The 14,160-nt window shown below is 44.7% G+C and overlaps 1 protein-coding gene across 1 annotated transcript; it reads left to right on the forward strand.

Annotated features, from left to right (window-relative positions):
- Window positions 1-443: 443 nt before the first annotated feature.
- LOC121724161 (hepatic triacylglycerol lipase-like) lies at window positions 444-13,611 on the forward strand. The gene is made up of 10 exons (XM_042110551.1): window positions 444-516; window positions 1,090-1,268; window positions 5,557-5,736; window positions 6,112-6,229; window positions 6,780-7,004; window positions 7,306-7,548; window positions 7,872-7,986; window positions 10,097-10,312; window positions 11,355-11,458; window positions 13,406-13,611. The coding sequence occupies exons 1-10, from the start codon at window positions 444-446 to the stop codon at window positions 13,609-13,611; spliced, it is 1,659 nt and encodes a 552-aa protein (XP_041966485.1).
- The last annotated feature ends 549 nt before the right edge of the window (window positions 13,612-14,160 follow it).

The raw sequence follows: 14,160 nt of genomic DNA on the forward strand, positions 1-14,160 counted from the left end.
CTCTCTCTCCACTCTCTCTACACACTCTCTCTTTCTCTCTCAACTTTTCTCACCTTTCCACACACTTTCTCTCTCTCTCTCTCTCTCCACTGTCTCCACACTCTCTCTTTCTCTCTCTACTTTTCTCAACTCTCCACACACTCTCCCTTTCTCTCTCTCTTCACCCGTTATCACCCCTCCTCTTTTTCATTCTCTCCTCACTCTCTCCCTGCTTCTTAGCTCTCTCTCTCTCTCATTCTCTCTCTCTCTCTCTTTCCATTTCACTCTGTCTTTTGAAACAGGGACTACAACTTGGTGTTCGGCACAGACACACCACTCAATCTCCTCCATTCCCTCTCTCTTTTCCTCTTTCCATACCCCTTTTCTCTTTCCATTCCTCCACCCCTTCCCTCCCTCCCTCTCTCCTCCTGGTCCATCCCATCTCCTGGGTGTCTGGCTGCAGTATGGGGGTCTCCAGCACACTGTTGCTTTGTGGACTTCTCCTCATATGGGGCAGCGCTGACACACTGAATGGAGGTAAGAGTGTGTGCGTGTGTCTGTGTATGTGTGTGTGTCCTTGTGTGTGTGTGTCTGTGTCATTGTGTGTGTGTGTGTGTGTGTGTATGTGTGTGTGTGTGTGTGTGTGTGTGTGTGTGTGTGTGTGTGTGTATGTGTGTGTGAGTGTGTCTGTGTCTTGTGTGTGTGTCCTTGTGTGTGTGTGTGTCTGTGTCTATGTGTGTGTGTGTGTGTGTGTGTGTGTGTGTGTGTGTGTGTGTGTGTGTCCGTGTGTGTGTGTCTGTGTGTGCGTTCTCATTCTGGGCAGTTCCAACTGGGTGAGGTTCAGAGGTTCATTTCAAAGCGTCATGCCAGACTACTTGTTATCTTCAAATTACAAATTACGCACTGCAGCATGGTGTCTGTCATTACTGTAATATTTTTAACCCAAACCAGACTTTTAACTCGCTCAGACTGTCCTGGGATTGTGTCTGTGTATAAGTGTGTGTGTGTGTATGTGTGTGTGTGTGTGTGTGTGTGTGTGAGAGAGAGAGAGAGAGAGAATATCTGTGTGTGCTGGCCTTAACTGGCAGCCCTCTGTGCTTCACCTCACAGGCGGGAGGTCCGAGGCCCAGTCTCGGCTGGCCGAGGAGGTCCAGACTCGGTTCTCCGTGTATCGGGACGGGGACTCTGTGGACAGCCTGTGTGCTGTGACTCCACTGCAGGAGGAGTCTCTCCAGAGCTGCAGCTTCAACAGCTCCAACCCCCTGGTCCTCATCGTCCATGGCTGGTCTGTAAGGGTCACTCCAGAATACTCTGTCTGCACACATGGTCCAAATACTCTCAACAAGGCATAGTGTTCTGTGTTCTACAACTGTACTATTATGTTCTAGTGCTGAGGATAAACAAGGAAGCAAATCTACTGTATGTCTATGAGTGAGCAGATGTACTGCATGTCTATGAGTTAGCAGATCTACTGCGTGTCTATGAGTGAGCCCAGTCTGAATGGGCGGATTATGAACTTTCGGGGCCCTCGGCCCAGATGTATTACAGTTTTTCTCGATTGCTTTTACCTGCTTAAGTAAACTAGAACCCACTTGGTCTTCATGACTACTTTCTTTGCACAGCAGAAGTCATCTCTTGCGAATGTGTTCACACATTTTCATTGGGTTCACACATTTCTCACACCCTTTTGCAAAACAGTTAACACAGGTGTCATTCAAAAGCCCCAAACTCAATTGGTTTTCCCATGCTAAACAAAAGGAAAACATCTTTTCACAGGTGGTATAGATTCCTTGCATAAGTCTGAATTTCTGATACACCTGTGTAAAACTCCTTTGCACAATTCTTCAATCAGCAATCATTCATTCTACATAAGAGATGTCTGTTCTGTGTTGCTATTTGCAAGTATGGATCTAATGCACATTTAGACAAAGTACTGTATTGCCTATTTGGTGGAGAAAACAGTACAAAAGGTCTTTACTGTATGTCTATTTCTATGAAAGTTGTAGTTCAATGAAATTTACAGTATCTTATAGGTGTTTGCTGTATGTCTTACATGTCAATGACAGTTACATCTTGAAAGGGAATTACTAAATTATTTTTTTATTCAGTACATTTAGTCTTTTCACAGTTTTTTTCTGATACCAGAAAAATGAGAAAGTAATGGAACAGACAGCAAAAATGATCATTTTGAGAACTAGATTTAACATTTTGTTGTCCAGTGTGTAATGACTGATTAAAGAGTGTTTTTGAATTGGCAACAAGTTGTAGTGTTTGAAGGCAAGATTTGCTTTTACTGCATGTTTTAAGTGTTTTGAGAGAGTAACTGTCTTTTGCAAGCAAAATGTGTCATTTTGTCCAGGGTGCTTTTGTTCAGACACGGGCGTTACAGTTTTTTCTGATTGCTTAAGCACATTTTGCAACTATGGCTTTTTTTGCAAAACTCTACACACAAATGGCAAAACCTCTCACCCAATCAGCAAAACATTGTAGTTCTCTTGCAAAAGCTAACACACCTTGCTTACAGTTTTTTACAATTGTTTACACACGTTTTCAAAACTCTGTGTCTATTTTTCAAAACTCCACACACAAAACCCACAACTGCTCACACAAAATGCAAAATGCCCCAAATCTCCAGCAAAATGACACACAACATTCAAAATGTCAAAAACACATGTTTAAAGCAAACATTCGCTTCACATTACAAACACTTTTGTCATAATATGACATTTTGGATACATCATGTACACACTGTTGCTCAAAACCTAAAGCTCTTCTGTCTTAGGCTTTCTATATGTATTTCCATACAAGAGTGAAAGTTACGGTATCAACAAAGAGAAGTTGAAATACACAGTAAAAATGCAAGCAATATTGAAACATTTGCTGTTGTGAATACAATATTTTACAGAAAACAAGAAAAAAAAGCAAAGAAGAATACACTGACCACCAGATGTGGATGGAGTTTTGAAAACACTGATTTTGTTTTTTTCTAAAGACAAGTGTGTGTGTGTGTGGGGGGGGGGGTCGTGTACAGTATGTATTCATAGGCCTATAGACCCTTTCAACTGCAGAAACAAACAATTCTACAGTAAGCGTTCCATTTTCTGGAGGCACAAAAAAATGTATTGAGCTAATGGTACTGTAACATGGTGACAAACAAAAATAGAGTAAAAAGACAAATTTTAATAAAGTCAACTTTTTGTAGAACATTACTGTAAGCTAAAGTCCGATTACTGTATTTTCTCTATTTTCAAAGTATCTGCGTTGGTTCTGAATATTTCAACCGGAAATCCTCTAGGAGCAGATTGAAAGGGTCTATACCTATATAGAGAGTATATCTATTCATAGACCTATACTAAGGCAATGATTGGATGGTGTTCAGTAAAGTAAAGAGTGTTTGCACATGTGAAGAGAAAGAGTGAAGCACTGGTGATTTAGTGTGGCATTTTGATGGGTTGTGTTTGAAGAACGAAATCAAGTTACTTCCTGTTAGAATTTTGTGTGTTAGGTAGAAAATTGTGTGTTGTGTTTTGCAAAATGTGTTTTAGTCAATTGAAAACTGAGTCAAACACTGAGAATTAGTGTATGGTTTTGCAGATTTGGTGTCGGGTTATGATGTTTGGAGGACATGTTTAGAAAATTGTGTGACAAGCAAAGATTTAGTGTGTAAGCAGTTGAAAAAAACTGTAACTCTTCACACCTTCGTAAAAATGGTGTTTTCGTATCTAACAGTAAACACAAGCCATCACAATAGTAAGCACACAATGTGCCAACAACACACTGATGGTATGAAAAAAAAACACATCTGGCTTTTGCTTTCTCTGTGCACAAGGTAGACTATGTCAGTTTGAGGTCATACTTTTGTCATAGTTCTGTAAACATACAGGGATCCCAACTTCAAGTATTAGTGTTTATTTACACACATCAAAACAAACACAAGTGTGTTTTTCCAAGTCAAAACACAGAATAGCATTTCACTGAGACAAAACAAATCAGTCTGCATCGGGTCGTCTCTCTCAAAATTCTGTCTACATCACATGCAATGTCCTAGTCCAAGGCACCGGGAAAAATATATTCTGGAATGACGTATCCAGGCCTGACATGACAATATCCCCACATGTAGACTGTTTTTTTGTCTGTTTTTTTCTCTTCTCACTCTTCCTGCTCACTCCATTGTACCCATTGTACATTACCTGTGGCTTATTTATAGTGCTTAGGCTGATTGCAAAGTGAACTAATTATCTAAAACAGTTTTCACATGAGAAAGTGTGCCAGAGAGTTGGCAAAATAGTGTAAATAATAGCCATTGTGCCTACAGTTGTGCAAAGTGTGTGTTACAAAATTGCAAACTGAGTGCAAAGCAGTGTTTGTGCTTTTAGTTTTGCGAACTCAGTGAGTGGTTTTGCCATTTGTGTGTAGAGTTTTGCAAAAAAAGCCATAGTTACAAAAAATGTGTTTAAGCATTCAGAAAAAACTGTAACTGTTTTGAGAATGTGATGTCAGAGTTGACACAGGTATCAAAACGATTGAGAAAAACTGTAACAGAAAAATGAGAAAGTAATGAAACAGACATAGCAAAAATGCTCATTTTGAGAACTAGATTTTGTATTTTGTTGCTCAGTGTGTAATGATTGATTAAAGAGTGTTTTTGAATTGGCAACAAGTTGTAGTGTTTCAAGGCAAGATTTGCTTTTGCTGCATGTTTTAAGTGTTTTGAGAGAGTAACAGACTTTTGCAAGCAAAATGTGTCATTTTGTCCAGAGTGCTTTTGTTCAGACACAGGTGTTAACTGTTTTGAGAATGTGATGTCAGAGTTGACACAGGTATCAAAACGATCGAGAAAAACTGTAAGGGCCCCTCACTTATTGTCGTATATGTGGGAGGGGGGGTTTGGGGGTCCTCCTCCAGAATTTTTTTTAATTTGTTTGATGTGATTTCCTGTATTCTGGTGCATTTTGGGGATGGCCAATACTAAATTCAATCAGATTCATAGCCTACATCCTGATTTGTTGATATTGAGGCAATGATTCCATGCAAAGGCTTGGGCTTCAGGGCCCCCTGACCCCTTGGGCCCCTGGGCCTGGGCCCGGTAGGCCCGTGCAGTAATCCATCCCTGCCAGTCTGACAGTTGAAAACAGAAGGGTGATCATAATTGAAGATGTCTAAAGTCTTGTTCCAAATATCGGCTCATTCTTGTGTAAACGCAACATTCTGCATCTCCACATACATCATAAGCTGGATGACAGAGAGACTGCATGACGTTCCTGTCAGTCTACATGAGAGAAAGTGAGTGTGTATTCTGTAGACCTGAGTGTCTCTCTTCCAGGATCCCTGAGCTGTGTGTGTGTGTGTGTGAGTTTGTGTATGTGTGTGTGTGTGGGTGTGTTTACATGTGTATGTGTGTGTTTACATGTGTGTGTGTGTGTCTGTTTACATGTGCGTATGTGTGTGTGTGGGTGTGTTTACATGTGTACGTGTGTGTTTACATGTGTGTGTGTGTGTGTGTGTCTGTTTACAGTACATGTGTGTGTGTATATATATATATGCTTACATGTGTGTGGGTATGTGTGTGTGTCTCAGCTGGACGGCGTTATGGAAGACTGGGTGGTGAGGTTGGCGTGGGCACTGAAGGCCCACCTGGGCGAGGTGAATGTGCTGGTGTGTAACTGGATCCCATTGGCCCAGCGCTTCTACCCAGTTGCTGCCCGGAACGCACGACTGGTGGGCCAGGAAGTGGCGCTGCTGCTGGAGTGGCTGGAGGTGATTATGCATGCGTGTGTGTTGATATGTGTGTGTGTGTGTGTTTACATGTGTGCGTGTGTATATGTTTACATGTGTGTGTGTGTGTGTGTGCCTGTGTGTATGTGTGTTTACATGTGTGTGTGTGTGTATATGTTTACATGTGTGTGTGTGTGTGTTTTTGTGCATGTGTGTGTATGTGTTTAATTGTGTGTATGTGTTTTCTTGTGTGTGACTGTGTGTGTTTATTATGTACATGTGTGTGTGTATGTGTGCATATGTACATGTGTGTGTGTGTGTGTTTATTATGTACATGTGTGTGTGTATGTGTGCATATGTACATGTGTGTGTGTGTGTGTGTGTGTGTGTGTGTGTGTGTGTGTGTGTGTGAGACAGGACACAGCCCACATCTCCCTGAGGAAGGTGCACCTGGTTGGATACAGCCTTGGGGCCCATGTGGCTGGCTTCGCTGGTCAGTTCTTCAATGGCTCCAGGAGGCTCGGCCGGATCACAGGTACAACAGCCTCTCACACACAACCTGAAATGGGCTTTAGGTAACCCACTGAGATGTGATCTAGGTTACCTCTGAGATGGGCTCTCTTACACACAACCTCTGAGATGGGCTCTAGGTAACCTACTGAGATGTATAAGTATAAGTATATATACGTATAAGTATAAGTATAAGTATATATACTCTTTTGATCATGTGAGGGAAATTTGGTCTCTGCATTTATCCCAATCCGTGAATTAGTGAAACACACTCAGCACAGTGAACACACAGTGAGCTGCCTGCATCAACAGCAGCACTCGGGGAGCAGTGAGGGGTTAGGTGCCTTGCTCAAGGGCACTTCAGCCATGCCTACTGGTCGGGGTTCGAACCGGCAACCCTCCTGTTACAGGTCCGAAGTGCTAACCAGTAGGCCACGGCTGCCCCAAGAGAGTGATCCAGATGGGATCTCTCATACAGTAACCTCTTGCGACCTTTGAGATGTGGCCTCTCATATCCCTCTGAGATGAAACCGCTTGTGACCTTTGAGATGTGACCTCACGTGACCTCTCCTCAGGTCTGGACCCTGCTGGGCCGATGTTTGAGGGCATGCCGGCTGCCGATAGGTTGTCCCCTGATGATGCCATGTTTGTGGACGCCATCCACACGTTCACCAAGAGCCACGTGGTGCTGAGTGTGGGCATCAGACAGACTGTGGGCCATCTGGACTTCTACCCTAACGGAGGCACCCTACAGCCAGGGTGTTACCTTAGTGACCACATCTCACAACACGGGCTCAGAGGTCAGTATATACACACACACACTCCTACACGCACACACACACCCATTCTCACTCACACACACACACACACACACACACACACACACACACACACACACACACACACACACACACACAAACACACACACGCTCACTCTCACACAAACAAACACATACACAAACACACACACACACACGCTCACTCACACACACACATACACACACACACAAACCCACGCTCACTCTCACACAAACAAAAACACACACACACACACACACACACTCATTCATTCACACACCCACAGATGTACAATGTTCTCAGGACTGTCTCAAGCCATGAAGTGTGCCCACGAGCGCTCGGTCAACCTGTTCATCGACTCGCTCCTGCACGAGGACCAGCAGATCACAGCCTTCCGATGCCGTGACAACGGTGCCTTCAGCCAGGGCCTGTGCTTGGACTGCAAGAGGAGCCGCTGCAGCGCGCTGGGCTACGGAACGCACAGGGGCCACAGCGGAACCAACAAGAGGTTCTACCTCAGAACCCGCTCCCACATGCCCTACAGAGGTTAGTGCACAACACACACACACACACACACACACACACACACACACACACACACACACACACCTGATGCCTCTGACTTTGGTGATTTATTTATTTTAATAAAGGCCATCCCTGATGGTCAGTTTGACTAAATAACTGAAATAGCGCTAATGCGTTGAGCCAACAACCTGACACTGTGTGCAGTAAACACCTTTCTGAAACATACCTATGTAGTATGGAAACACACACTGTGTCTAAAACACTAATATACGCTGTGTGTGTGTGTGTGTGTGTGTGTGTGTGTGTGTGTGTGTGTGTGTGTGTGTGTGTGTGTTTGTGTGCAGTGTACCACTACCAACTCCGGGTCCAGCTCGTTGACCAGATGAAACAGTCGTGGGCCTCAGCGTCTGTCACCCTCAGAGGCCTGCAGGGGGAGAGCCAGGAATTGCCCCTCCACCTGTGAGTATCTGCCCTCAGACCTCAGGAACTGCCCCTCCACCTGTGAGTATCTGCCCTCAGACTAGAGGTCTGCGAGGGACAGATTTTTCAGTCCTACGCCCGCCCGCTCCCACGACATTCTGTCCCGCTCCAACAATAATGTGTCAATTTTAGTCCCGCTCCCGCATGCATCTGTAACATTAGATCCCACTCCCACCTGCAGGATATACAGTATATGCCTCGTTCCCCTCTCACACACACACACACACACACACGCACATACTCCTCATACACCCACACCCACGGACATCCACCCTCGACAGATCAGCTCCGGACACCACGGTTGAAACAGGAAGTGACCTCCTCCTACTGGAGGCGCCGTGTGATTCCTGGGCCGAGCATGTGGCCCGTGCCCCGGTGAGGCTGATGGGCCCCAGTGCTGATGGTGATGGCCAGGCAGTGGTGTCTGGGCGGGCAGGCGGGCAGGCAGGCAGGCGGGCGGTGTGGCTCCTGGTCGATACAGCTGCAGTGGAGCTGCCGGAGGCCGAGGAGGCTGATTGGATCCAGCGCAGAGCACAGGCAGCTCATAACAAACTGACAGCATCGGCAATCAATACCACATCCACATGCACACTCACGTGCACTGACAGCTGGCATGTGCCTGTGTGTGTGTGTGTGAGAGAGAGAGAGAGAGAGATAGAGAGAGAGAATGTGTGTGTTAGACAGTGGATGGTGTTACATCATGAAAGGGTTAGAGAGGGACCCTGCATCCTCCGGTCCACATGAGTGAAAACAGTCCTGTGACCCTTGACCCCTGCATCAGTCCCTGTGTTCCCTGACCCTTGACCCCTGCATCAGTCTCTGTGTTCCCTGACCCTTGACCCCTGCATCAGTCTCTGTGTTCCCTGACCCTTGACCCCTGCATCAGTCTCCGTGTTCCCTGACCCTTGACCCCTGCATCAGTCTCTGTGTTCTGATCCTGAGTCCTGATTTGAGACTGTGGCTGAATCCCAATCTCTCCCCTCACGGACTCCTAGGGTTAGGGTTAGATTTTGATGCGTGTTCCTGTGAACTTGATGAGGGCTTAGGGCTGTTCCACTGCGAAATTGTGAAGTGGTTGAGGGCTCGCTCACATCCTTTCTGTACCCTTTCCGTAAGTCTGCATCTATGCAGACTTTACCCAAGGGAATTACCCACAATTCATAGCATTGTGATGTGAAACACAGGGTTACCCAAAGGGAGGCTGGAAACTTGAAAAAAAACAGCCTGACCAGCTTGTGGCCCCTGCAGGTCAAAACACTTATTTTCCGTAAAAGTCTAGTGGGGCTCTATGCCCACCAAGTTTCATGTTCCCGGTGTTTCGGTAAACTTCTTAAGTACTGAGAACTACTGTATACTGTAAGTAAACTAGAGAAGATACTAGTTATACTAATGGTTATACGATAGGATAGGTTTCACGATAGTATACTTAAAGTATATCCTCAGTATCAAAGTTTAGCGGAAGGGTAATATTAGAATCAGCTAAGTGAATAAAATGAAATGAAGTGATGAAATGAAACGGCACTTCTGCATTCGCTTTGCGACCTTCTATCGGCTATAACCGCACTATGCAAGTTTGCCAGATCGGGTAGCGGATCTGTAGTTCGATGGAATGAGTCATAAGAAACTACAAATTTGACTTGCTTCTGATGTCGCAATACATCATACTTTCATAAAATCATGCAACATACTCTACCTTGTCTGTGGACATCGCTATTTGCAAAGCCGGTGCTGGAAAATCAAATAATGTGCATGCGACAGAGGAAAAGTGCTTTGGTGCTTTAACTATATTTAAATACAGGTACCATATGCTAGATATAATTACATTTGCATGTATACTTATCAGTATAAGCCAAGTATAATTCAATCTAGTGTCTCTCCGATCAGTACACAAAAAGTAAGCTATACCTATGCTTAGTTCAAAATAAGTAGACTAACAGTACACTTCCATGAACTTCTTTTTGCTAAGGGATTCCCCAAGTCCTGAGGAGACCAATACACACACACACAGATACAGCAGTCTAGTCTTTCTAGTCTAGCTGTTTGTTAATCACATACACACACACTCAGACTGACCATGTGTGTGTTGTAGCCCGTCGGAGCTGAGTGGGAACAAGACGCTGAGTTTCCTGGTGACAGTGGAGTCGGGCATGGGTCAGCTGGAGGGCCTGACGCTGCGCTGGGGACCGCAGGGCGTGCTGGCGGACATGTGGCAGAGGATGCGGACCATCATGCCCTGGGGCGGCCAGCAGGGCCAAGTGCTCAGTGTGGGGAGGGTGCGCATCAAGGCTGGAGAGACCCAGGACAAGTAAGAAGGATCTCCTTCACACACACACACAATTTAAACACACTCACACACCAATAACCAAAAAATTCTATTTATTTTGTTTTGTAAGAATTAGAATTTATGTAAATCAGTGGTTCTCATTCTTTAGAATTGCAGTGGTCCTAGTAGATCACTTTGGTACCCCAACGTTAATTTCAATCTGGGACCACTGATGTACTGTAAATTATATATATATATATATATTTTTTTGCTGTATGGTAATGATGCTGAATGAGCTATGTACGCGGAAAAATTTTGGTTGGCCCCACCAAATCTCACAAGTTTTTTTTCAAAAGTTGGCAGCCCTGAATTAACTTTTGTTTTTGCATGCAACACCCATTGTTCATTGTTGATGACGCATCCTTGGTTCCGTTCAAAACTGGTGGAAATGCGGGCTGGTTCACTGGAGAACATCAAGGCACAAATAATTCTGAACGGAACCGGTTCAAGAATGCGTCCTCTGTTGGTCAAAAAATTTCCTTAGTGACACCTCCAGGCAGAGAGTGATGATGATGAGGATGATGATGGCAGTGTTACTAGTCTGGGAACTCAGCAGTAGACTATGTTCCATTTAGTGTTTGTGTTTATCTCCCTCTACTGGCGATACTGATCCCAACAGCTCACCAAGCAGAAGGTCCTAATAACAGGTTGATTCAGTACATATGCATACAGTGTGATATCAGTGACAGAGGGCCCCTATGCTCATAAACATGAGCTCCACTAGCCTTTCAGTCATGCTGTTAAGCAGGTGTATGAAAGAAGCTTGTGTCTGTTGTGGTGTTAAGTTGGCATGTTTGTGGTGGTGACCTGACTGTGTCGGTTGTGGTGTTAAGTTGGTGTGTTTGTGGCGGTGACCTGACTGTGTCGGTTGTGGTGTTAAGTTGGCGTGTTTGTGGCGGTGACCTGACTGTGTCGGTTGTGGTGTTAAGTTGGCGTGTTTGTGGCGGTGACCTGACTGTGTCGGTTGTGGTGTTAAGTTGGCGCGTTTGTGGTGGTGACCTGACTGTTGCTTCTCTGTGTGCAGGATGTGGTTCTGCTCTGCCTTCCAATCTGATGGCGTGACCCGTCTGCAGCCCTGGACGGACTACACCTTTGACAGATGTCATACATACACACGCCAGCCCAAGAGTGGGACACACACATACACACACCAGCCCGAGAACCAGACACACACACGCCAGCCCGAGAGCCGAGCAGGCCTGACCAGGGGTCATATAGAAAACTAGGAACAACTAGCACAAATCAATTTTGTAAATTGAAATAAAAATAAAAAATTTCTAAAAAATAAAATACAAATTCAAATCTGTTAACAGCAGTTATACAAGTTACATGAGTATTACTGTGATCAGTCATCAGCCAATGGAGCAGAAGTATGATATTACATCTTAACCCCGGAAACAAGGAATACGATTTTCTGAATGGCAGACAAGGAGGTGGGTATTAATTCTGTATATATCGGGACACGTCAGTGGCTGTAATCCTTCACATATCCCATCAGATGTCCACTGAGGATCATAATATGCCAGAGCCAAGGAGCAGAAATTGTTTTCGAAGAGCAGGAGTCGTCCAAAGTGTTGCAATCACGATGTGGACATCCTCGTCAGAGTTACACACTCTCACTGGAAACACATGACACACAAGCACAGGGACTATCACCATGGCAACCACCACCACATCAAGGCGAGGGCCACAGAGCCATGGTTAACTACGCTATACTATACTATACTACACTTAACTATAATATACTATGCTTCACTATACTACACTTCACAATACTATACTACACTTAACTATACCATACTATGCTTAACTATACTACACTTAACCATACTATGCTTAACTATACTATGCTACACAACGATACTATACTACACTTAACTATACTAAACTGGTGCTGTCAGTGCTCCATTCTTTCATAAATATACAAGCTGTTGCCTCAGAGGACAGACACATCAAGTCTGATGTGTTCAATCAGACACACGCACACACAGGGACAGAGCCACCACATTTGATGTGTACAATCACACTTATACACACACACACACACACACACACACACACACACACACACAGGGACAGAGCAATCAGATCTGATGTGGTCAATCAGGCTGCTGGAAACACACACACACACACACACACACACACACATAGAAAGTTCTACTCTGACATGACAGATGGGGAGCCTAGGGAGCAGCTGTTCAACTGAGTCTTTTTATTAATGCATTTCAAGTACTCCAAAAAATTACATCTCTTTGCACAATACGTTTCCAAATGTTAAGAGTAAAAATGTTCAAAGTGAACAAAAGAATTTCGGTACTGTATAAAACACAGTGAACATTAACGTCAGACAGTAGTATTCTTTTTTTCTTTTTTAACTTTGTGATCTTTCAGCCTACATAACCTACAACATTTCGACTCAATTTGGACATTTTCATTTTCAGTGCACGTTTTTCTATACACTCTTACCAGGACTATGCAAAATTAAATCAAATAAATGGAGCTGGAATTTTTAAAAAAAATCAAATAAAAGCACAGGCAACAGACGCCTTGTTCCAGGGCACACCACAGGATAAGACAGATGCCTCTGGGCGAAGCAGCGGACGCATCGCACCTCGATGGTCTCACCATTAGTGTCGTTCACCACGATGGTCCACATCAGCCCCCCAATCCAACCAGAACAGAAATAAGAGCAGAAATGACAGAATGGTCAGATGTTTTCAAGCTACCAGAAATTAGTTTTTTTTTTTTCACACACATTAATGTCACTGGCAAAATTCTCTCTTCAATTCGTAAGACAAAGAAAAGGGGCATAGTGACACATATATCAAAATGTCATATTTATCTTCAAATGAAACACAAACTGTTCAGGTACTGTACATAGTTTACAAGGAAATAAGTCCGGTGTTGTTCTAGACGGTCAGCTCCCCAAGTAATTTTCTGTGATGACCTCACAGCAATGGCTGACAAAATTGAGTCCAGTCTCTGTCATTTTTATGGACTACAATATCCAAAACAAACAAACAAACAAACAAAAAAAACCTTCATGTGAAAAATGTAATGCTGGGTTTCTGACAGAGTCCGTCTCTCTGTTGCCATTGAAACCTCAGCGGCGCCTCCTCCAGGCTGCTCTGGTGCACTACACCCCGCCCCTTGCTGCCGCTCACGCTGCCACCACAACCAACCAGGAGCATCCCAATGATGGGATGGTGGAAGGAACCAATCAGGCGTGTCCCGATGATGATGTTCATGATGTAATGAGCCAATCAGGCGCGTCCCGATGATGATGTTCATGATGTAATGAACCAATCAGGCGTGTCCCGATGATGATGCTCATGGTGTAAAGAACCAATTGGGATCGTCCCGATGATGATGTTCATGGTGTGTGGAACCAATCAGGATCGTCCAGATGAGCATGTGGTGGAAATGCTTCAGTGATTTGAGGCCCACCCCTTAGCAGCAGGGTGTGCCATGGTGGTTTGGCGCGCAGGTGTGTGTGTGTTTGTGCGCATGTGGAGGTGGCAGGGTGATGCTCTGGTGTATGGAGCAGGCAGGTTCCTGCTTTTGGTGTGTGTGTGTGTGTGTGTGTGTGTGTATGGAGCAGGTCAGTTCCTGCCTTTGGGGTGTGTGTGTGTGTGTGTGTGTGTGTGTGTGTGTGTGTGTGTGTGTGTGGCGCAGGCCAGTTCCTGCCTCCTCCTCCTCCTTCACTGGGGCAGGGCGCTCGCTACAAACGATGCTTTTCAAAGAGCGCTATGGCAACAGGCGATTAGACAGGCAGTGAGTACATGTGGTTTCGTTTCTCATTTCAAACATCACAAGTGTTTTAGTGTTTA

This window comes from Alosa sapidissima, chromosome 11, assembly GCF_018492685.1.
Source record: "Alosa sapidissima isolate fAloSap1 chromosome 11, fAloSap1.pri, whole genome shotgun sequence".
In the NCBI taxonomy this organism is placed as follows: domain Eukaryota; kingdom Metazoa; phylum Chordata; class Actinopteri; order Clupeiformes; family Clupeidae; genus Alosa; species Alosa sapidissima.

What these genes read in the sequence shown, in the direction of transcription:
- LOC121724161 (XM_042110551.1), top strand. Translation starts at nt 444, where the DNA reads ATGGGGGTCTCCAGCACACTGTTGCTTTGTGGACTTCTCCTCATATGG. An exon ending in CGCTGACACACTGAATGGAG is followed by an intron (nt 517 to 1,089) that starts GTAAGAGTGTGT and finishes TTCACCTCACAG; the next exon opens with GCGGGAGGTCCGAGGCCCAG. An exon ending in TCATCGTCCATGGCTGGTCT is followed by an intron (nt 1,269 to 5,556) that starts GTAAGGGTCACT and finishes TGTGTGTCTCAG; the next exon opens with CTGGACGGCGTTATGGAAGA.